Source organism: Mastigoproctus giganteus, chromosome 5 (genome assembly GCF_048544385.1).
Source record: "Mastigoproctus giganteus isolate SK-2022 chromosome 5, ASM4854438v1, whole genome shotgun sequence".
Classification (NCBI taxonomy): domain Eukaryota; kingdom Metazoa; phylum Arthropoda; class Arachnida; order Uropygi; family Thelyphonidae; genus Mastigoproctus; species Mastigoproctus giganteus.
In genome coordinates this window covers 104,697,102-104,723,018 of record NC_143579.1, presented here as the reverse complement: position 1 = coordinate 104,723,018, position 25,917 = coordinate 104,697,102, and the positions used below count along the sequence as shown (strand labels likewise).

Here is a 25,917-nt window from a genome sequence, read left to right as displayed (position 1 = left end):
TCGACTAAGATTGGAAAATTAGCTTGCAAGAAGGCGGCGAGATACATGCAATCAAACAACATCGATCCTGCAGCTGTGCCACTCGCAAGGCAAACTGCGAGTGTATCATTGGACAACAATTGTGCAATCTGTGCCAAAAGAAATCACTTTCCTCTCATACCAGCTTATGCAATGACGATCACTGGTCGCAAGGTGGCACATTCGATACAGTGGTTTATGAGTACAAAAAGGGGCTCAAATAGCAGCTGGTTTATGTCACTCTGTTGTGTGTAACTGACATCAATGCACTTTACATCGCCTTGCCGACCATGGCTTGAGAAATGCTAGATGCACTATCGATCTACAAAAATGAGTTTGCCAGGCTTGAGACTAAGCCCAAAATATGTCTAGGAAAAAATAAATGCTAGTAATGCTGAGTATGAGAACAAAAAAAAAAAAAAACAATGTCCTTCAGATCTTCTCTGGTTAAACTTGAAAATGCTCTTGATAGCTATCTAGGCAGTGGAGCTTTTGTTATGAAGAGAATTAAACAAAATTTTGACTCACCATTTCTGAAAATAGAAATATATGCAAGAGAATCTTCCTTGCTGAAGTCATAATCTGGTTGTGTCTAACAGACAATCCAGAAAAATCCCAGGTTTGAAAACATACTGTACTCATTTGTGCTACATAAACATTGCTTTGGTTGTATCTTAATGTGAATGCATACGTTGCCAAAGAAGTTTATTTTCGAGTACATTCAGTAAAATCCAGAGTTTGGATTTTAAAAAATCTTGTGTTGTCTTCTTTAAAATTGCAAAATTTAAGTTTTTAAAACATCAAAATCTGGCAACCATGCTTGAAAAAAAAAAAAAAATATATATATATATATATACTATCATTGAATTATATTAAATAAAGTTAAATTATAATAAAATGAATAAATAATTAAGCATTCATTAGAGGCAGCGACATGCAATTCCTCCATATGAAGCTGAAATACATCCATTATTTTAAATTAAATAAAACATAAGCCAGTAGTATGGCAAAAACTGTAGAGCGAAAATTAACATAAAAATAACCCAAATAAACAATCGAACGAAAAGAAAGAATAGATATAAATAGTAGCCCAGAAACCCTAATATAATTTCGATCTTTAAATCCAATTAACAAAAACTATACAATTTTTAGGATAATGCCAATTAGTTATTAATTTAGCGGTACCGTTTGGTAGTTCCTTTAACCCTCTTTGGGTGATATTTCACGTCTTTCGGAACTGGTACCTCTCGGGGGGGTACCGCTAAATTAATAACTAATTGGCATTATCCTAAAAATTGTATAGTTTTTGTTAATTGGATTTAAAGATCGAAATTATATTAGGGTTTCTGGGCTACTATTTATATCTATTCTTTCTTTTCGTTCGATTGTTTATTTGGGTTATTTTTATGTTAATTTTCGCTCTACAGTTTTTGCCATACTACTGGCTTATGTTTTATTTAATTTAAAATAATGGATGTATTTCAGCTTCATATGGAGGAATTGCATGTCGCTGCCTCTAATGAATGCTTAATTATTTATTCATTTTATTATAATTTAACTTTATTTAATATAATTCAATGATAGTATATATTTCGGCTTCATATGGAGGAATTGCAAGTTGCTGCCTCTAATGAATGCTTAATTATTTTAATTTTTTATTATAATTTAATTTTCGTCAACATTTAATATAATTCAATAGTAATGGGTCGATATGCTAATTTAGCAACGCCTGTGTCGCCACCTATTTCCTTTTTTTCTTCAATATAAGCTGATTCAGCTTACAGTATGTCAGTAGTGTGGCTCTGCTTTAGAGTGCTGTCTGTTCTATAGTCTATTTTCGCTGCATAAGGACCACCGCCATGCAAATCCTCTGCATTGGTTGATCTATCGGAGAATGGAAGGGTGGTTTGGTTCTTCGATATTTCCGCCTTTGCGATGTTTTGTATGACGATTGAAATGCAGCGATTCCATGACCATTATTGGCCTCGTGGTCCTCTGTCGATATGGGGCATGATGGTCAGTCTATTCTATTTTATTTTAGTTTATTTTGATTTTGTTATCGTTTGGTAGTTCCTTTAACCCTCTTTGGGTGATATTTCACGTCTTTCGGAACTGGTACCTCTCGGGGGGGTACCGCTAAATTAATAACTAATTGGCATTATCCTAAAAATTGTATAGTTTTTGTTAATTGGATTTAAAGATCGAAATTATATTAGGGTTTCTGGGCTACTATTTATATCTATTCTTTCTTTTCGTTCGATTGTTTATTTGGGTTATTTTTATGTTAATTTTCGCTCTACAGTTTTTGCCATACTACTGGCTTATGTTTTATTTAATTTAAAATAATGGATATATATATATATATATATATATATATATGCATGCTATATTATATGCTGTCATAGAATATACCCCTCAACGTGGGCACCTGTACGTGGTGAGGGGACTCCCAGTAATGCTGCTGGTTTTCCAGGTTAGCATCACTGGGATCTAACGCCCATACCTTGGTTCCAGGGTTACATCATTGGAATCCGGCGTGTGCAGCCGTGTGCCGTGATCCGTGGAATTTGGAAAGGGGGATCCTGGTGGTTGAGGGGCCCAGCCTTAATACACCACTTTGGCCCCTGCTTCAACAAGACGGGTGGTCCCAGACTGGCCCGACTGGGATCAATCGGCGGGTGGTTCTTACTGCTAGGGTCAACTGCGTTCCAATAAGCCTCCCTCCCTTTGGCCCTGGGACGGGATCAAGGCTTATTGGAAACGTGGGTATGGTGCCTCTAAGCTAACTTGGCATCCCATTCGTGTAGGTAGTACCTGCTAGTTCACGAGTGGGCGTCCCCTCGTAGGGCTCCGTGGTGGGTGAGGTACATAGGGCATCTGAAATTTTTATCTTACTCATATGAGTAATTTAAATTCTATTTCTTCTGGGGTCCCAACAAGGCTACCTAATCGAGACGAAACCGCAGAAAACACCTCTGCAAAAAGAGCCAGAACTGAGGATACACCACCATCTGTGACACCGCTTTTCCTCATTCTCCATTCCACCAGAGAACAGGCACTTGGGAAAATGTCACCCTTTTTCATCCAGAAAGGATAGAAGGGTTGACAGGATCTCCAAAATCTGTCAAAAGGCTATGTTCTGGAGACATTTTAGTTGAGGCTGCAAGCCAAAAACATGCACAGCAACTACTGAAAGCCACTTCGTTAGGGGGATTACCCATAATTGTTACTCCCCATAAAACCTTGAATTTCTCACGCGGTGTCATATCAGAGTGGGATTTTCTTCATGTTTCTGAAGAAGAGATCTGCTCTGAACTTAAAGACCAAGGAGTGATGGCTGTCAAAAGAATATCGATGCAGAAGGATGGGAATCTCGTCCCTACCCGAGTTCTCATCGTAACGTTCAACACCCCACGCCCTCCAAGTTCCATAAAAGCAGGCTATTTAAACTGCCCAGTGAGGATTTATATCCCGAACCCACTGAGGTGTTTTAAATGCCAAAAGTATGGCCACTCTCAAGCAGCTTGTTGTGGCAATCCTGCCTGTGCTCGATGTGGTGCTAAAGACCACGAGAGCAAGAAATGTTTAGCTTCTAAGCCAAGTTGTGCTACTGCCAAGGAGAACACCCTGCATACTCTCGAGCATGCCAGCGGTGGAAAGATGAGAAGGAAATTCAAAAATTAAAAACATCTATCAGGAGACCAGAAGGTGCATCCAACCTATAAATAGCGTCAAGCCCTCATATGCCCAGAAAGCTTCTGGGAAAAGTACCATTGGTACTCAGACTGATATGAGTATTCCACCAAGGGAGTCACCCCCATTGCGCGCTATTTATTAAGTTCCCAAAAGCCCACCCAAAAATCACAGTCAGCCGCCACTGCTATATCCGTGCCTCCTTGGATTGTAGATGCCTCTACAGGCATCTACAATCCAAGAGACAATGGATGTCGAAGATAAGGAGGTACAGGACGAGTCTGTCCTGGAACTCTTTGCGAAAGAAGAAGAAATGGATACAGGCCAGTGTCCAGTCTTTCCAAAGAGAGATAAACCCAGGACTGAGAAAATGAAGCCCTCAGCCCTTCAGAAGCCACCAGACGGACCCATTAAATCAAAATAATGGGTACATTTAAATTTCTCCACTGGAATTGCCGTGGATTTCGTAGAAATAGAGATGACATCAAGGCTCTCCTGAGTAAGCACGAACCAACTTGCTTTTGCTTACAGGAGACGTATTTAAAGGCAAATGAGGACCCTTACTTACGTAACTACACAGTTATTCGCAGAGACAGAGCTGGGGATGGACCTGCCCACGAATGAGTCGCTATCCTTGTGGGTAACCACAACCCCTTTCAAGCTGTGCTTCTTACCAGTAATCTAGAGGCTGTAGCAGTTCGTGTTACATTAGGGTTCCTTTTAACTGTTTGCTCCATTTATTTGCCACCTTGGAACGACACCGCCCAGGCAGACCTTGATGATCTCATTAAGCAACTGCCACTCCCTTTTCTATTATTAGGGGATTTCAATTGGCATAATCCACTGTGGAGTAATTCTGACATCAACAGAAGAGGTCGGATTATCGAGCGATTGCTTGAAAACAATGATCTGGCCCTTCTAAATGTGGGATCTAACACCTTTTTCCACACGGCTACCCGTACATTTACTGCCATTGATCTTTCCATCTGCTCCCCTTCTCTCCTGCCTCTGAGTACATGGGAGGTTGAAGAAAACCTTTATGGTAGTGATCACTTCCCCGTGTTATCCACCATTTCAAATGGGAGACAATGTCACCAGTCGAGGATACCACGTTGGAAGATTGATCATGCCGACTGGAATGCCTTTCGTCATCTGGCAATGTTCAATACCACTATAGTTGTATAGTGGTATTCAAGGACATCGTCCTGCTTTCCACGTTTTCCAGAACCATGGTGGAATGGAGAATGCACAGCAGCTAGGAAGGCTCAAAACAAAGCATGGGAAATATTTCGTCGATACCCCACCACAGATAATTTAATAGCCTTCAAATGTGCACGTGCCAAAGCACGGTACATTAGAAGTCAGAGCCAAAAGGAATCTTGGATCAAATTTTCATCTTTCCTTACATGGGCTGCCAATCCCAAAGCCATCTGGGACAAAGTTTGGAAAATGAAGGGCAAATACACCTCACACCCTTCATCGATCCTGGAACATAATGGATGTACAATTGCTGATCTAACTGCAATTGCAAATACCCTCGGGGAGACATTCGCTAAAGTGTCTCCAGAAACATCGTACCCCCCCCCCCCAGAGTTCCTTTCACTCAAACAAAGATCAGAAAAACATCACCTGAAGCTGTCCTCTAACAATCGCGAGGAATACAATCAGCTCTTTACACAGTGGGAGCTGAAAGCAGCACCCTCACTATCCAAGGCGAGTGCTGTTGGGCCAGACGACATCCATTATGAGATGATTAAACACCTTTCATCGGAATCCATGGATCGTTTGCTCCATCTCTATAATAGAATCTATATTGAAGAGACATTTCCGGACTCATGGCAACCGTCCTTCCCTTTTCGAAACCAGGAAAGGATCCAAAAATACCAAAAAATTACCGTCCTATCACTCTGACGAGCTGCTTGTGCAAGATCCTGGAAAGAATGGACAATGCTCGTCTTTTGTGGTATTTAGAAGCTAACGACCTCCTTTCCAAGATACAGTGTGCCTTCCGTAGGAATAGGTCAACACTTGACCATTTAATCCGCTTGGAAACATCTATACGTGATGCTTTCCTGAAACGTGAGCACCAGGTGTCGGTTTTCTTTGATATGGAAAAAGCGTACGACACGGCTTGGAGATATGGAATTTTAAAAGACATCTTTAATTTTGGTCTTAGAGGACACATTGCCCTCTTTATTAAAAACTTCCTTACAGACTGGTCTTTCCAAGGTCGTGTAGGATCCACCCTCTCCCGGCCATTCTGCCAAGAAGAGGGAGTTCCACAAGGATCAGTTTTAAGCGTTATGCTTTTTGCTATCAAAGTTAACTCTATAACTGAACAACTTCCTCCAACTGTAAACAGTGCTCTCTTTGTAGATGGCTTTAGCATCTTTTTGCAGTCATGCAATATGAGGGTCATTGAAAGACAATTGCAGCATGCCATAGACCACGTCAACTCTTGCGCAGTGACTAATGGTTTTAGGTTCTCGCCACAGAAGACTGTCTGCATGCACTTTTGTCGCAAACGGAACCTTCACCCTGAACCAGAACTTAAACTCAGACAAGACATCATTCCAGTAGCACCCGAGACAAAATTCTTGGGGCTCAATTTCGACAAGAAGTTGACATTTTTACCTTATATTCGTCAACTGCGGACAAAGTGCACAAGAGGGTTGAATCTCCTACGCTCTATTTCCTCCAATAAATGGGGAGCAGACCACCCCCACTTTACTCAGCCTCTATCGTGCACTTGTCTGATCTAAACTAGACTATGGGTCCCAAGTGTACGCATTGGCTAGAAACAGTGTATTTAGATCTCCGTAGCCGAGTGGGCAGGAGTGGGAGTGCAGTAACACACGCTCTTTGAGTAGACCGGGGTTCAAGCCCCTGACTGCTGAATACGGTCGATCTGCCAACCCGCACTGGACCAGCGTGGCAGATTATGGTCCATTTCCCTCAGCATGAATTGTTGAGGAGGCTTCCATCCTGCAGTGGGTTGATAATGGCTGCACTTTACTTTTTTACTTTACTTTAGATGGCTGGACCCAGTTCACCACCAAGCCAAGTATTGCTACTGGAGCATTTAGAACATCCCCTGTCCAGAGTTTATATGTTGAAGCAATTGAATCACTACTGTCATTTCGACGAAAGCAATTGTCTTTAAAATATACCTTTAAATTAAAATCCTTGCCAGACAACCCTACGTGGACATCCGTTTTCAAGCCACGATGGGAAAACTTATATAACACTCGTCAGACTGCAAACCGGCCTTTTGGTATCCTTGTCCAAGAGCTGCTCAGAGAGCTCGACATCATAGTAGACAATGTTGCCCAGTCACCAAGGCAACCACTTCCACCCTGGCATGCTCGCTTACCATCATGTGACTTCTCCCTTAAAAAGAGGGTTAAGTCCATAACTCCATCTTCTGTCTACCATCAACTCTACGCCCACTGGGCCGAATATTCCGACTTCTTGCCTGTCTTCACTGATGGCTCGAAGTTGGAGTTGTCTGTTGGATCTGCTGCTATCCTTCCAGGTCGTTCTATATCTGGAAAGATTACCCAAGAATGCAGCATATATACAACTGAGTTGTATGCTATAGAGTTAGCCTTGGATTACATTAAAACCCATAGGTATCAAAGGTGTATGGTGTACACTGACTGTCTAAGTACACTGCAGGCTTTATTGGGTATGAGGTATAATCCTCATCCATTTGTGACCCGGATTCAGCAGAAGCTACACTCTCTGTCTGAGTGTTTTTTTGACATTCGTTTCTGCTGGATTCCAAGCCACATTGGGATCGTGGGAAATGAACTGGCAGATGCTGCGGCCAGGTGACCAGAACCCCACAATACTTATTGCCTGTTAGTCCCCTATACAGACTACAGGCATCTAATATATGCAAAATTACTGTCCCAATGGCAACGATCCTGGCATGAGCAAGTCACAAACAAGCTCTATCAGATAAAGCCTGTAATCCGACATTGGCAGTCTAGTCTGCACAGGAATCGCAGAGAGCAAGTTGTTTTAGCTCGCCTCCACATAGGACATAGTCATCTTACACATACATTTCTGCTGAGGACAAATGACTGTCCTATGTGTGAGAACTGTGACACCTATTTAAGTATACGTCACATTTTAACCGAGTGTCCACGTTTTAGACACGAACGTGATTTTTATTTTACTGCTTTTAGTCATCTGGCTGAGCCTTATACACTCAGTCAGGTTTTATCCGACAATGACAATGTCTGCTGTTTTTAGCTATTTAAAATCAATAAACCTTTTTACTCTTATTTAAAATTTACCTTTTATTGTTATTTCTTTGTTGATATATTTTTTACTTTTATACCTTTTATATCTATGTTATATCTCAACATGATGGCCTAACTAATGAGGTCACTGAATGTTTAACTTTTTATATATAACCTGGATTTGGCGCATTATAGCCTTAGTTGCTAATGCGCCAATAAAATACAAATCAAATCATAGAATATACCACAATTAAAATAAACTTGTTCAGCAGTATAATATACTGCTGATATGCAAGTTCGTTTTAATTATACACACTTTCTCACTCCCCTCTCCCTTCCTCCCTCCCTATTATTTATAAATTATTTCCATGAGAGAGAGAGAGAGAGAGAGAGAGAGAGAGAGAGAGAGCATGCGCTGAATTTTCACTTTCATGACTGGATATGCTTATATATCTTTTAGCTCTCCCTTAGCATGCAAGAGACACAAGGTGGAAGTGTTTGCAGTTCACATTTTATTGACACAACTACAGACTATACAGTGTGCCCAGGTAAGCAGGTTATTGTTCATTTTCTTTGAAATTTTTTAGGCATTTTAATTATCTTTTGATGTATGTTATAGTTATGTTATATTCTTAATTATTAAATGAATAATTTGTACAAATTTCAAACTATGATTAAAGAGGCCTGTGCGCTCTGGAGTCATTATTATCAAAACTAAAATTACTGTAACACAGAGCGAAAACGGATACAAAAATAGATTGTGACACGTTTAATGATAGGAAATATACATATATTAGATTAGATACATACAAACAAAAAGCTTTCGGTTGTTTTATCAACCTTCCTCAGTTAGACTGACAGTTAAGAATGGACCATGAGGGCGTGTACTGCCAATCTTGTACGTGAAGTGTGTGATTAATTGTTGGATTTTGAAGCCTGTGGCTGTGATGCATGCGGATGTTGCCAGTGTTTGTCAATAGCCCAGATTGCTGTTTCGATGATAGGGTGGACTTGACATCCACTGTTCCTGTTGAGGTATTGGAGCATTTGATGTTTAATGACTCCAATTAGCCGCGTCGTCGATAGTGGTGGGACTTATCCACAATCGCGACATCGCGGTGTGGGTCAATGTCGTGGTGGGTTGCCCAAACGTGTTCGGCAATAGCTGAGTGCTCCACATCCACTAAGTGGATTGCTCTTTTGGGTTCGGAAATGCGTTTTTCGAGCCGTCTCCCAGTTTCCCCGATGTAGCAGCTAGTGCAGTCACGGCAAGAGATGCGGTAGACCGAATCCACTTTGTAGTAAGGTGGGGACTGGTGTTTTTACTTTAGAGATGAGGGATCGTAATTTTCTGCCTGGGAGCTGTATGCATTTTATCCCATATTAAGACTCTACAAACCTGTTGTGATAGATTTGGGTAGTATGGGATAAAGGTGCTCGCGGCTGAGTCATTACCTTGGATGTTTCTGTTGGTCGCTACGTGGCCATGTGTCTGTAGGTCACACCTGTCAAGGGTATTGATGGGATAGCCACACCTTGTAAGATCCGCCTTGACTTTAGCAATTTCGGTGCGCCTCTCATTTACAGAGCTGGTCAGCACACGCACATAGCCATCTTATTGCCACTGCACGAACCTTGATAACTCGTGCCTGGACACACTCTAGCTCTGACCAGCACACATTGGTTTACGATGGACAGTTGTCTTCAAGCACGTGCACTCGTGCCGGACAAGGGTGTCTAAGCATGGTATGGTGTTGTTTGACTCTAGCTCGACCCCTCGACGTGGGCACCTGTACGTGGTGAGGGGACCTCCCAGTGACGCTGCTAGACTTCCAGACTACCATCACTGGGATCCAACGCCCACAGCCCAGGTTCCAGGCTTACATCAATGGAATCCTGCGTGTTTGCCGTGCGCTGCGACCCGTGGAAATTCGGAAAGGGGGATCCTGGTGGTTGAGGGGCCCAGCTTCAATACACCACTTTGGCCCCTGCTTCGACAAGACGGGTGGTCCTGGAAGGCCTGGCTAGGATCAATCGGCTAGTAGGCTCGCCTGCGAGGGTCAACCGTGACAATGCCATGCCCCTACCCTCATGGTCCGAGGGACAGGATTCAGGCTGGCGGCGGTGCGGGTATAGTGTCTGGGTAGCCCTGGCGTTCCACTCCCGAGCGCATTTATTGCATGCCGGGTAGTGGGCGTCCCTTTGGGCTCCGTGGTGGGTGGGGAGCCCGGGCACTGAATCATATAAAAAACTTCATGAATCCTGATAAACTTATTTCTTCAGGGGCCCCAACCCAGTCCCTATCTGAAAACATAGACGGAGAGGCATATAGTATTATTGCAACAAAGAGGCAGCGAACTGAAACATCATCATCAGGGCCTGTCCCAAGATTTCTAATCATGCATTCTACCACTGAAAAACCGATTGGTAAAATGTCGCCCTTTTTTATCCAAAAAGGGTTAGATGGGTTAGTAGGTTCACTCAAATCAGTTAAGAGGCTCCGCTCTGGAGACCTCTTAATTGAAACTAAAAATGACAGGCAATCCGAACATCTACTCCGAGTAACATCAATAGGAGGAATCCCTATAACGGTGACACCACACAGAACACTCAATTCATCGAGAGGTGTCATTTCGGAGTGGGACCTTCTCGACGTCACCGAGGAGGAAATCTGCTCCGAATTAAAACCACAGGGAGTCATTGCCGTCAAGAGAATCACTGCGCGAAGGGATGGAAAAATAGTTAAAACCAGGAGCGTTATCCTGACTTTTAACTCTCCTAAACCTCCTGACGAGATCAAAGCTGGATACATCAATTGTTCAGTGCATCCATACGTTCCGAACCCTTTACAGTGTTTTAAATGCCAGAAGTATGGACACTCTCAAATGGCCTGCCGTGGAGTCCTTGCATGCGCACGATGCGGTGCAAAGGACCACGAAACAACAGCATGTTCAGCCGCAAAACCCACCTGTATTAACTGTGAGGGCGAACATCCGGCCTACTCACGAGCATGCCAGAGGTGGAAAGAAGAAAAAGAAATTCAACGGCTGAAGGCAGAGCTAAATATATCATACCAGGAGGCAAGGAAATCGGTCAAACCCCTGAATATCAACAGACCTACCTACGCCCAGAAGGTAGCAGGGAGATGTTCCGTCGGAACTCAGACGGACATGACCATTCCCCCAAAGGAGTCTTTCACTCCCATCATGCGGTATCTCTTAAGTTCGCAAAAACCTACACAGAAGGACCAATTAGCTGCCACTCCTATATCGGTACCTCCTAATGCTCCACAATTAACAAAGGTAATTACGAAAGAAAAGAATAAGAAAGGGGAAGTCCTTCCCTAGTTCCCAAGAAAAGATGGATGTCGAGCAGAAGGAAGTACCCGAAGAATCAGTCTTGGAACTCTTTGCGGAGGAGGAAATGGACACGGGACAGCGTCCATTCTTCCCCAAAAAAGACAAATCCAAGACCGATAAAAGTAAGCCCTCAGCACCTCGGAAGCCGCCAGATGGACCCACCAAGCCAAAATAATGGCTAAATTCCTACAATGGAATTGTCGTGGATTCCGGCGAAATATTGATGACATCAAGGCCCTCCTGCAAAAGCACGAGCCAGTTTGCTTTTGCTTGCAGGAGACATCTAAAGGCAAATGACGATCCCACGATGCATAACACCACAATTTTTCGTAAGGATAGAATTGCGGATGGCTCTGTACATGGGGGAGTGGCTATCCTTGTGGGTAACCAGACCCCAGTGCAGCCCTTACTAATGACAACTAGAATAGAGGCTGTTGCAATTCGCCTTACGGTGGGATTTTTATTAACTGTGTGCTCTATCTATTTGCCACCTGGGACTGACATCTCCCAGGCAGACCTTGATGATCTTCTAACGCAGTTGCCTCCCCTTTCTTACTTCTCGGGGATATGAATGGACATAACACCCTGTGGGGTAGTGCTAACATCAACGGAAGGGGACGAGTCATTGAGCGTATGCTCAATGACAATGACCTTTCCCTTCTAAATACTGGAACAAACACCTTCTTCCACATGCCTACCCGTACTTTTTCTGCCATTGATCTCTCTATCTGCTCTCCTTCTGTACTCCCTTCACTCACTTGGGAAGTGGAGGAGAATCCATACGGAAGCGATCACTTCCCTGTGATAACCTTGTTACACAGTGGGAGACCATGTCTTCCTTTTAGGTTACCACGGTGGAAGATTGATCAGGCTGACTGGACTGCCTTCCGACATCAGGCAAATTTTGATCTTAGCACAGTCAGTCAAGAGCCGATCAATGACGCAGTAAAGTACATCACAGAAATCATCATCCAAGCAGCTGCTAATGCTGTCCCAAAAACATCAGCCTGGTTTCCACCATTTCCCAAACCTTGGTGGAATTCACAATGCACAGCACCAAAAAAGGCTCAAAACAAAGCGTGGGGGATATTTCGCCAATATCCTACCACGAACAACCTTATAGTCTTTAAACGTGCACGAGCCAAAGCACGCTACATCCGTTGTCAGAGTCAAAAGGAATCGTGGATCCGGTTTACATCATCTATTAACCAGTCTACCAACTCTAAGGTAGTCTGGGATAAAATCTGGAAAATGAAGGGAAAATATACATCCCACCCTTCTTCAATCCTAGATTATAATGGATGCGCTATTGCAGATCCAACTGCAATAGCCAATGCTCTTGGGGAAACATTCTCTAACATCTCTGCAACATCCTCGTATTCCCCAGAGTTCCTGGTCCTTAAACATAAACTGGAAAAGCAAGCACTTAATTTTAAGACCAAGGGCCTCTATCCCTACAACGGGGCATTCACTATAGAGGAACTGAAAAGAGCCCTCACTCTTTCCAAAGCAAGTGCTGTTGGACCAGATGGCTGTTGGACCATTATGAAATGATTAAACATCTTTCACCAAAATCTATGGATTGTCTGCTCCTTCTGTATAACAGAATCTTTACTGAGGGGCAGTTTCCGGATTCCTGGCGAAAGGCAATCGTTCTTGCCTTTCCTAAGCCAGGAAAGGATCCAAAAGTTACCACCAATTATCGTCCTATTGCTCTGACTAGCTGTCTGTGCAAAATCCTGGAGAGAATGGTCAATTCTCATTTAATATGCAAAATCCTGGAGAGAATGGTCAATTCTCATTTAATATGGTATTTAGAATCGAACGACCTTCTCTCCCGCTTTCAGTGCGGCTTCCGAAGAAACAGGTCCACACTGGACCACTTAATTAGACTGGAAACATCAATCCGAGATGCTTTCCTAAAAAGAGAACACTTGGTGTCGGTGTTCTTTGACATGGAAAAAGCGTACGACACAACTTGGAGATTTGGTATTTTAAAAGACCTTCACAACGTCGGTCTGAGAGGCCACCTCCCCATTTTTATTAAAAATTTTTTATCCTGCCGTTATTTCCAAGTTCGTGTAGGATCCTCCCTTTCGCGGCCTTTTTGCCAAGAGGAGGGGGTACCACAAGGATCTGTCTTAAGTGTTACGCTTTTTGCCATTAAAATAAACGCTATTTCTAAACAACTTCCTCCAGCTATAAATAGTGCACTCTATGTCGATGACTTCAGCATATTCTCTCAATCATGCAATATGAGGGTTATCGAGAGACAACTGCAACAAGCTATTGACCGTGTTAACATCTGGGCCACGGCCAATGGTTTCAGGTTCTCACCGGAGAAGACCGTTTGCGTCCATTTTTGTAGCAAACGTAACCTCCACCCCGAGCCTGAATTACGACTTGGACAAAACACCATTCCAGTTGTATCAGAGGTGAAATTCCTGGGGCTCGTTTTTGACAAAAAGTTGACATTTGTTCAACACATTCGTCAGCTACGTACAAAGTGTACGAGAGGGCTTAACATCTTCCGCTCTCTCTCTTCTACCTCTTGGGGTGCAGACCGATGCACTCTACTACGTCTGTACCGTGCACTTGTACGCTCAAAATTAGATTATGGGTCTCAGGTGTATGCATCTGCCAGAAATAGCGCTGTTCGTTGGCGTGACCCCGTCCATCACCAAGCCATTCGTATCACTACTGGTGCATTCCGAACATCACCTGTCCAAAGTTTGTATGTCGAAGCAAATGAACCATCCTTGTCACTTCGACGAATGCAGTTGTCTCTACAATATGCTTTCAAGCTGAAGTCCCTGCCCGACCATCCCACGTGGACATCCGTTTTCGAGCTACGATGGGAAAATCTTTATAACACACGACGGACCGCCAATCGCCCATTCGGCATTCGTGTTCAAGAGCTACTCAATGAGCTTAACATCTCGGTAGACAAGGTTGCTCGATCACCAAAGGAGCCCATTCCACCCTGGCATGCACAAACACCAGCATGTGACTTCTCGCTCAAGATAGCGACGAAGTCTAATACTTCATTTCTATCTACCTTCAGCTCTATTCACAACACCGTGCAGAACGTTCTGACTTCTTGCCAGTTTACACAGACGGCTCGAAGTCAGAATCACATGTGGGATCTGCTGCTGTCTTTCCAAATAATACTATATCACAGCAGATACCTCTTGACTGCAGCATTTACACTGCAGAGCTGCATGCCATAGAGTTAGCTCTAGATCACATAAGAAAACACCGTTACCAACGGTGTATTATATATGCCGATTCAATGAGTGCACTACAGGCTTTATCAGTGATGTCATACACCAATCATCCAACCCTGTCCCGAATTCAGCAGATAATATACAGCCTCTATGTAAGTGAATTCGATATCCGCTTCTGCTGGATCCCCAGTCACATCAGGATTAGAGGAAATGATTTGGCTGACATTGCAGCCAAATCGGCAGCCCTGACGGATAATCTTGACCTGTTAGTCCCCTATACAGACTACAGGCAAGTGATCCGTAATGATTTACAATCTCAGTGGCAATATTTGTGGCATCGACTGATTACTACAAACAAACTCTGTCGAATTAAGCCTGTGATCCATCCTTGGCGGTCCAGCTTACGCAGAGATCGCAAAGCGGAAGTTGTTCTTGCTTGTTAGATGACAGTGTCCTATGCTCCGCATAGGACACTGTCATCTAACACACTCCTTTTTGCTGAGGGCTGATGACCCTCCTATGTGCGAGCAGTGCAACACCATTTTATCCGTTGAACATATTTTATGTGACTGTACCAGTTTTAGAAATGCTCGTTTTACCACTTTTAAACATCTGACTGAGCCGTATACACTCAGTCAGATTTTATCCGACAATGACCATGTGTCTGCTATTTTTAGTTTCCTAAAATCAGTAAACCTTTTTACTCACATTTAAAAAAAAAAATCTTATTATTTTAACATTTACTATTGTTACTTGTTTACTGATCTTTGTCTTTTATAGTTTATACTTGTTTTTATACCCTGACTTAGTGACCTAAATTATTAGGTCACTGAATGTTTGTCAAGGTTTTGGCGCATTATAGCCCAAGTTGCTGATGCGCCAATAAAATTCAATCAATCAATCAATCGACTCTAGCTCGATGGTGAATTTTATGAAAGGCGACAGAATGAGGTGGTCTAAGATTCGGTCACCTGAATTTCTGGAGATAACCACAAACAAATTCACCATCGAGCTAGAGTCGGAAAACACCATACCATACTTAAACACCCTTGTACAGCGTGAGGCACGCGCTTGAAGACAACTGTCCATCGTAAACCAATGTGTGCTGGCCAATTTACCAACTTCCGGTCAGCACACGCACGTAGCTATCTTATTGCCACTGCACGAACCTTGCTAACTCGTGCCTGGACACACTCTAGCTCTGTAAATGAGAGGCGCACCGAAATTGCTAAAGTCAAGGCAGATCTTACGAGGTGTGGCTATCCCATCAATACCCTTGACAGGTGTGACCTACAGACACATGGCCATGTAGCGACCAACAGAAACACCCAAGGTAATGACTCAGCCACGAGTGCCTTTATCCCTTACTACCCAAACCTATCACAACAGGTTTGTAGAGTCTTAAAATCACATGGGATAAAATGCGTACAGCTCCCAGGCAGAAAATTACGATCCCTCATTTCTAAAGTAAAAACACCGGTCCCCACCTTACTACAAAGTGGATTCGGTCTACCGCATCTCTTGCCGTGACTGCACTAGCTGCTACATCGTGGGAAACTGGGAGACGGCTCGAAAAACGCCTTTCCGAACACAAAAGAGCAATCCGCTTAGTGGATGTGGAGCACTCAGCTATTGCCGAACACGTTTGGGCAACCCACATTGACCCACACCGCGGTGTCACGATTGTGAATAAGTCCCGCCACTATCGACGATGCGCCTGGTTGGAGTCGTTAAACATCAAATGCTCCAATACCTCAGTCAACAGGAACAGTGGATGTCAGGTCCACCCTATCATCGAAACAGCAATCCGGACTATTGACAAACACTGGCAACGTCCGCATGCATCACAGCCACAGGCTTCAACATCCAACAATTAATCACACACTTCACGTACAAGATTGGCAGTACACACCCTCATGGTCCATTCTTAACTGTCAGTTTAACTGAGGAAGGTTGATAAAACAACCGAAAGCTTTTTGTTTGTATGTATCTAATCTAATATATATATATTTCCTATCATTAAACTTGTCACAGTCTATTTTTGTATCTGTTTTCGCTCTGTGTTACAGTAATTTTAGTTTTGATAAATTTCAAACTTTCAAATACATACAGTTGTGCCCCCGTATCCGCTGACTGAGTTACATGCGGTTAACCACGAAAAAAAAAAAAACAAAAAAATTGAACACTTACTACTCACACGCCCAATACGATGCTTCCCTTTATTTTTTACAATGTTGATTTTAAATCAAATAGCTTCCCTTTATTTTTTACAATGTCACGTATGGTTTGGTCACCAACATTATAATGGTTCTTTAAAGATTTAACGGATGCACCGTTTTCAAACTTTTGAATAATTTTAAGTTTTTGTTTAATTTGAAAGCACAACTCTTGCATTTGCCCATCATTTTCGCGATTTCTAAACAAAAAAAAAAAAAAATACGTGCTATAAAAAATAAAATTCCGACATTCCTGACATAAATAACGAAACAAAATTTGTCCTTTTGCGGTGCGATGGAACACACCAATTGACGCGACACACTCTAAACATTTGGTCTCTTTTTTTTGTTTTGAGCAGTAGGTGGGAAGACAGTGGGGGTTGCAAGATAATAGGTACACTAATCTCCCAATGATGACTTATAACCCCGGTTCTTGTCGCTTATTTACGAATTGCAAAATATCTGTTTATACCTATTCTAGTTATTACTTGAATTTTATGATTTCTGGTTGATTTTCTTTCTTTTTTTTTTTTTTTTTTTTAATTTGTAGTCTTGAAGTGTCCTGGTTAATCCGGTTAAATCGAGAGTGCTGTACTTTATTATTACTGTTTTAATGTTGGTAATGTCTTACTGTGTGTTTAATTTATCAATTAAACTTTATTCTATGTATGTATGTATGTATGTACAAGAAAATCACGCTGTATATAGGGTCAGCAGGTGTTCGCTTGCATCCGGGGTTTAAGTTTATATCCACAGGCTGCTCCGAGTGCCCATGCTAACCACAGTTCACCGGCAACAGCACTACAATGGGCACACGAAAATTGAAACTGGACCTTGAGTGATTGGAAGAAGGTTGTCTGGTCCAGTGAATCATGTTTCCTGTTGCATCATGTGGATGGCCAGGTACGTGTGCATCGTTTACCTGGAGAAATGATGGCACCTGGATGCACCATGGGACGAATACAAGCCGGTGGCGGCGTGACATGCTTTGGGCAATGTTCTGCTGGGATACCCTGGGTCCAGTCATCCATGTACCTGGCACTGTGAGATCTGCCACTTACCTAAACATCATTGCTGACCAGGTACACCCTATTGTGGCAACGGTCTTCCCCTCTGGTGGTGCTGTCTTTCAGCAGGAGAATGTGCCATGCCACACCGCCTGGATTGTTCGAGACTGGTTTGTGGAAAATGAGGAAGACTTCCAGGTATTGCTCTGGCTTCCAAATTCCCCAGACATCAATTCCATCGAGCATCTGTGGTTTGTGTTGGAACAGCAACTCCGATCTGCGGTGTCTCAACCTCTGACTTTACAGGAGTTAAATGATCTGCTGGTTATATATTGGTACCAGTTACCACAAGACACACTTAGAAATATTGTAGCGTCCATGCCTTGTCGGGTATGAGCTGTTTTGGCTGCACATGGAGGACCAACATCATATTAGGTTGGTGGTCATAATGTTTTGGCTCATTGGTGTATGTCACCCCAAACTGATTCAGAATTGCACTTCATCTGTGGCAATTGAATGTACTTCCTTAGATTTTGTGTGTTTCCAAATTAACTGAATAACCCCCCCCCTCCCTTCCTATCATGTCTATCCTATACACATTTTACTCCCCAAATTCATTATATCTGTGTGACACCACGTCTCTGATATCCCAAGAATATACGCCTTTGATTTCTTGACCAGCGCTTCAAATTCATCAAATTTATTTACTATACTCCTAGCTCCCTGATTGTACTCCTGGTGTACATTCAAGTATACATGCACCTATTCTTATTCTTTGTTACCCTAACAAGTCCATGTATTTATTTGTTTCACGATGGCTTCCACCAGTCCCTGAAATCCTCCAGCACCCCCGCTCTCCTGGCTGCTGCTCATTCTAATAGAAGCAGTTCACTTTTACCTCTGGCAGAGGCTACTTTAACCTTTTAGTCTGTGAATCCCCCCAAGGTAGCAGTTTTCCGACCTACCTGACACTGCCTCGAGAGCATCAGCAAACACTCTTGCACCCTTCTGTTTAAGTGTATCCCATTCCTGTAGAAGCAGTGTCTGCTGTTAAGAAGCATAGACCACGCTGAGAAAAATTCTACCCCACAAGCCTTGCACAGTCTCTTCAGTGCCGAATTGATTGCCATGGCTCTCATCGTGTACTCCCTCCTATCGTGTCTCTCTAGAATTGCAAACAATTTCAAATTTGACCCTAACTCACAACTGTTTTTCAACATTTACCTGTATTTGTTAAGTAAATCTGCATGTCTCTTAATTTTAATGTCATTAGTGCCAATGTGTACAGCAGTATCACCCTTTGTGCCCTTAAAAGATATCTGCTCTACAACAGTATCAACTTTTGCCCCTGGCAGACATACCCTGGTCCTATTGCACATATCCTTTTTACACAATATATTACCCATCTCCCTGACAATAGAGTCACTGCTAATAAATAACTCCTGTGGGACCAGCATATTGTGCCTTGGATATTGCCGTTATGTTTCCTTATGCACAAGCGTGAGCTCTGGCATTGTGTTGGACAGCTGGGAGCTTGATGGGTCCCCCACTTTAATACCTTCAAGGGTCTCTACCTGACTCTTCAAAATTTCATGAGCGCCCACCAGAACGGTGAGTTGGCACCTAATTTCTTGACACCCTAGCACACCAGAGACATCCTCCTTGGCTAGATGATGTCTTGTTCCAGAAAGTTCCACAAACATTTCAGAATTGTCCCCCTCGGTTCTTCCCCGAGTCACAGCACTTCTACTACTTTGTGCCCATTGCTTTGCTGCTCTAGTCTGGGCCATGATATTGAATACTATTAATTTACGATGAAAATTAATAAGGTTAATAAATTTAATTAATTAATTATCAATACTACACTATCTAATAGATTCCTAAATGCAGTAATATGTATTATGTTATCTAGTTTTACATTAGAGCTACCTAGTTACCACAATTAAAAATTTGAATTCCCTACCACTCACTATACTATTACAATGCTGGCAAGATTTGAATGGAACAATGGTTTTATGTATATTCAGTAGGAATCTACAAAATCTCTATCTAAATTAAAGATAAAAATAACGACCATAACTAGAACTATAACGCTACTTATAAAGTACAATATAATATGACAATTAAGTAAATAAAATGGAAAACACTTATGATTTTTTGGAGCTTGTAATTCGCAGCTGGAACTTGTAATGACACTCGGCACCCTCTCATCAAATAGAGCAATGACAAATTGCTCTATTTGTCATTACAAGTTTATTCAGAATATCTCCTTTGGTCGTTAGTCAAATTTGGAAGCTGTGAGCATTAATGCAATTAGTTACACCATTTTTTTGAATGAAATGCATTTTAAATTAGTAGATGCAATAATTTTATCTTAATAAAAAGTAAAATGATCATGATCCTCAAGGCAGATATAAAAATATACTATGTATGTTAAAGAACTAATTTCACACTGGAAACTACTGAGAGTAAATATTCACTATGCCTCTGAGAGGGGACACCAACTACTCTGTTCCCTTTTGTGGTATATTTAGTTTAGGGAGTCAATTTTTATAAACGATACCCTTATGTAAATGCATTATATAAGGGTATTATGTACGAATCAGCATCTTACGAATCACACAGGCGAATAAATAACTAAAAAGAGAACATAGAACTGTGTGGATAAACATGAATCCAATTTATATGTAGATTAAAGTTGTGGGTGAGGGTTTGATGGTTGACCTGACATGCTTTCCTTCTGAGGCTGTAAGAAAATAAAAATATAAAGATACCTAAATAAACATGAGTATTTACCCAAAAAAAAGAGAAAAATATAGTAGATAATCAGTTGTCCAGGGGATTAACTGAGCTGTGGATTAACTGTAGTTTTTATGGCCCACGAATTCTAAGATGGACACAAAGAAGAAAGAATCCATTATTGCAGGTCATGTTTATTTACATTTTGTAATGTTCCTTTACTACTTTATAATTAATTTTAGCATTCTTCTCTGATTTTTTTTTTTTTTTTTTTTTTTTCAATTTGTTTTCATGTGCATCTGTCAATGGTAAAATGGAAAAGGATTGTTTTTTTTTCTAATGAACAGAAACTTCAGTTCACTAATAAACTGCAAAAGGTGCTAAATTTCAGCTTCACCATTTTTTTCTTGTCTCTATTCAGCTGCAATGAACAACAAGGAGATGCCATTCTTGCTGATGAGGGTACTGTGAAAGTTAGGTAGTATCATTCACGGAACATAAAAAAAAAGCAAATTTCACTGCCTTTTTCAAGAAATTATTTGTTCATATTAAATTTTATATCAATTCTCACATTTTGTATACTTTTATAAATATGAATACAATACACATATAAATAAATTTGAGTTTTTGTTTCACTTTGCATATTATCAGGATTTTGATTTTCTGGGCCTTTTATTTATATTTTTCTGGGCATTTTACCATACATTTCAAAAAATGCATCCTTTTATGTATGAATTATCTGGAAATTTTCTTGGTGTGTGTTGCCATCCGTTGTCTTTTATCTGCATTTCCAACTAATAGGCATAGTTTCAGTAGATATGAGGACATTGCAACTGTCGGCCATTGCTGTCAATTTTGACTTAAAAAAGTTGATATTCTCTGAAAAAATTCAGATCTAGAAGTTCATGAAAACAAATTAAGTGATGCATAAATTGATGTAGAGGAAATTACTGCTTTAAAAAAAAAGTAATGACCAGTTTTTTGCAATTTTTTTTTTTTTTTAAATTCAGGTCTCATTTCATTTTTGACAATAATTGTACTTTAATGATAGGCATTCATGTTAGATGATAGGCAATTCATGTTAGGCATTCATAAGAAGACATTAATATTTAAAAGTATGTATATACAAAGTTTTCATTTTTACAAAACTTCATAGTATAATAAAGAAACTTAGTCCACAGAGCCTCACACCTATCAAAAACTTATTACAGGGAGCACACATATGTTTGGAAAACCACTCTTGAAACAATTAAAGAATACTGATAATTTAACCTGTTTGTAGGAAATAATTTTGGAACTATATGTTCTAAACTTAGAGCCCCCCTGCAAAAAAAGCAGGTTCCTTGGGAGAAAGACATGCATGATTATCAAACAATGCATGATTTTCAAACCATGAATTTTATCTGTAAAACATTTTTTCCAGCTTGTTAAAATAAACTTGATAATTTTTTGCCTATAAAAAAACTATGTTGAGTGCAATTTTGTTTAATCTCTCATGAAAATTAAAACAGGTTATTTAAACATATCCGTTGGAACAAAACAGAACTTAACAGTAATTAAGTTCAATTTTCCAGCAGGGGAAAGCAAATGTAATTGTCTACGTCAGATCCATTTGAACACTGGTTAACAATGCAGGTTATTTAAACGTGCCAAGCAAAGTATAGAACTGAAATTCAGTTATGAAAGTACTGTTTGCAACCTGCTGAAATTGGTAGCCCAGTGAATGAAATTATAAACAAGTTTTTATTACCCAAACAAGAAAAAAAGTAGTATTGCTCTGGGGAGGGGCATTGTTATTTATCTTTGTTGCATCGGTATTATTGTTATACAAGTAGTTCCTGTTAAACTCACCAACTAGTGCTATGAATGCTGTTACAAACGTTTAGAGCTGATGGTCTAGGAAATATAATAAACAAACAGGTCATTGTTATGCTAACACTTTTGTACTTGAGTTCGTGGATGTGCATGTACCCGAAGGAGTAAGTTTTCTGGATGCGCATGAACTGTGGGTACCGAGCGTTAATAGTGGTAGGCCCTGTGGAGTGAGTTTCTTTTTTTGTGGAACTTTTGTAAAAATTAATGCTTTGTACATTGCCTTTAAATATTAATTTATCCTTATTTTGGTTTGAACTGTTTAACATTAGAGAGAAATTACTCTAAAAAAAGTCAAATCAAAATTAAAAAAAAAAAAAAAAAACTTGAGAAAAAAGCACGAAGAACGGGTTGGGGGGACTTGTTATTTTTTTATGCAGTAACATTCTTTACATCTCTTTATGTATCATGTGAATCAGTTTTTTTGATTTCTAAATCAGCAATCCAGATAATTTATTTAATATCAGCTTCTGTAAACAAATTGGACAACTGAAGCTAATAGGTGAAAGTTCCTCTTCTGATTTTCAAAACTATTTTCTGACTGACATCTGTTGTAAATGCAGTATGTACAAATATTTGAAATGACCTTCAAAACATGTGTGCGTGCACACACACACACACACACACACACACACACACACACACACACACACACACACACACACACACACACACACACACACATCCTTGTATTTCACAGTGCCCATTCATAATTAATATATGTACATGTATGCACACAAGCATACTCCACAAATTCTACTCATAGTAATATATATATATATGAGTACTCCAAAGAACCCACTCATGGTAAACACATACATCTGCGGCCTACTAATTGAACCATCTCTACTGGCTGCACAGATCTCACAGGATCTGTGCAGCCAGTAGAGATCCTATGAATACTTTCACAGTGGACACTGAGAAAGCACCGCTGTTTTACTTGTGTACAAAGGGTGATACTGGCAGGAGATCCTGTGTTAGTTGAGCTCATGTAGCAGTCATTAAATGGATTTAGAGCACTTCTACTTATTGGTAGAAAACAGATAGCAAATTGTAAGGGGAAGGTGGATGATGAAGATAGATGTATGCTTTCACAGGAAGCCCATGTCACTGCTAATAGCTGTGAACTGAACTGTGGCAGAACTACAAGTTCCAGCAGTACCGTCTGAGATAAAAAGATGGGAATGGGGATTAAGACCCCCATGGCATGCCAGCTACAGACATTTGAAGCAAGAAGCTAGGATTTCATAAGTTTGCAAAGTCAGATTCTCTTGCTAGTGGTATTTTCTGTTTTCTGTGGCCATAGGGGTAGGCATCTTAAACTCTCTGTAAAAATGTGAGTGAGAGGGATGTATCTCCCGTTGGGGGGTGGGAGATATGCACTGCAAGGTTGCCTAATGTTTCTCTCTAACTACAAATGTTTCTCTATTTCTCCATAATTAGTATCAGTTTTCTTCTATTCTTTGGAACAGCTTTCTTTCAGGTGTATTTCCTGAAAATAGTTATAATCTACAGAAATTTAAGACTTTTTCAACCTTCAGCCCATGTATGGCACTAAGTATTGTAGGTTTTGCTCTTATATGTTTTATGTTTGGGGTTGTCATTAAAAAAATATCACTGCTATATTCATTAATTGTAGTATAGTCAGTTATAGAGGAAATTTTTGTCAGTATACGACGTCCTTTCTTAGACTGAAATCACAGAATAGTAAAAATTGTGATATAACACAAATTGATCAGCAGTTTGCACGTTGTTATTAGATTTTATTGGCCACTTTAGTTTACTAAAGTGGCCAATAACAAACTCATTTTCTTTAGTAAACTTAAGAAATACATTCATGAAAAAAAAAAAAAAAAATTCTAATTCCGAACGAATTATCAACCTTGTTTATAGGGGAAAATGGTTTTTGAGGTGGATTTTTGCTTTATGTAACAATTTCAAGAAACAGATTAATTACATGACTTAAGGGATTCTCATTCACATGGAGAAAGCACTTTTTTCTTTAGTTGTGATGTGTGGAGAAGTGCACTTCTTTTCTTTCTTTTAACTTAAAACTTTGCATTATGACTGTTATTTTACATGTTTTCTTAATTTTGAAAGGGATTGAAGCAAATGTAATATACCGTACAATTTATTTGTTGAAAGAAGCATATGAGTTTTTTGAAAAGCAATGCAGTATTGAATGTTGATACAGTTTATTCTTGTTAAGCATTGTTAGTTTGCTGTGGATTGGCAAGGAATTTTTTTTTTTTTTTTTTTGTGTTTAGCTACAAGGGTTTAGATACTCGCCATTCACATTGACTCCTTTTTTGCAATTAGTTTAATCTTCTGAAAGCTTCCTGAAGGACAGTAGTAAACATTTTCAGAGATATTCTGTCTGTCGAACTCTTTTCTCAATTTTAAATATACTACTATCTTTGTCTATCTTTTAAATATACTACTATCTTTGTCTAGTCTAATAAAGGAGGTAGCATTCTCATATATTTTCTTCAATATCATGTATGGGGTACTTGTTTTTCCAGTGCCCGAAACATTGCCTTATGCTGTATGGAGTCAAATGCCTTTTCATAACCCACAAAGGCCTGGCATAATGGTGTTTTATATTCATTTGCTTTCTCCATTGGCTGCAATATTACGTGAAGGTGATCCATAGTTGAGAATCTTGTCCTAAAGCCAGCTTACTCTTTTGGTTGATTCTCATCAAGTATTCTTTTTACTAATTTGTGATCCATCTTCCCCACTTGGCATTATTCTTCCCCACTATAATTCTTTATAGTAGTCTTCTGCTATTTGTAAGTACACCATTGCTGTTCTTCAGTTTGAGTATCATTTGTCTTTCTGTATTACTGCTCATGGATGCTGATTTAAGTCCTTTGTTTTCCCTTAATGCTTATTCTACTTTTCTTGTGTTAAATGTTCTTATGTCCTCTCTGAGTCTCTTTCTAATGGGTTTGCATAACTCAGTATACTCAATTTTGTCCTTGCTTTTCATTTCTCATCTTTGGTTCATCATGAGAAGTGTTTCTTGAATAATTTTTTCTTCTTTGGATTTCTTTTTACCTCTAGGTTTCTTGGGTACTTTCAGAAAGTTGTATTTCTCGTCAATATCCTTGGTCTTGAAAGGTCTGTAGAAGCTCAAACTTCTTAAGTTCCAGTACATACTGCTTTTTTCTCCTCTTCTGTTATCTCAAAGACCTTCATATTATTTACTCAAGTCAGTTTTTTCCTTTCTTTTCTTACATTTATATCAAGTGTGCATCTTACCATTTTGTGAACGCTTACAACATTTACCTTGTTCAGGATAGTAACATCATTCACAATATATCTTCTGTTAGTGAGGATGAAGTCTATTTCATTAGTTGTTAATCCACTTGGGGCTCTTCCATGTCCACTTTCTGTTCACCCTTTTCCTGTAAAAAGTGTTCATTATTGACATTCCTTGATATTCTGCAAATTCCACAAGTCTTTCACCTCTTTCATTTCTTTCACCAGTTCCAAAATTTTTTATAGTTTCCCTTTCTGCACTGTTTTGTCTC

At 40.4% G+C, this 25,917-nt stretch overlaps 1 protein-coding gene across 2 annotated transcripts in view; it reads left to right on the top strand.

The window, feature by feature from the left end:
* Positions 1–25,917, top strand: part of LOC150085605 (uncharacterized) — a 400,641-nt gene that overhangs the window by 76,433 nt on the left and 298,291 nt on the right. For both annotated transcript variants that reach the window (XM_090373388.1, XM_090373387.1), the window contains exon 3: positions 8,422–8,509. In XM_090373388.1, the coding sequence (XP_090229514.1) occupies positions 8,422–8,509 (88 nt within the window). The remainder of the gene's footprint in view (positions 1–8,421; positions 8,510–25,917) is intronic.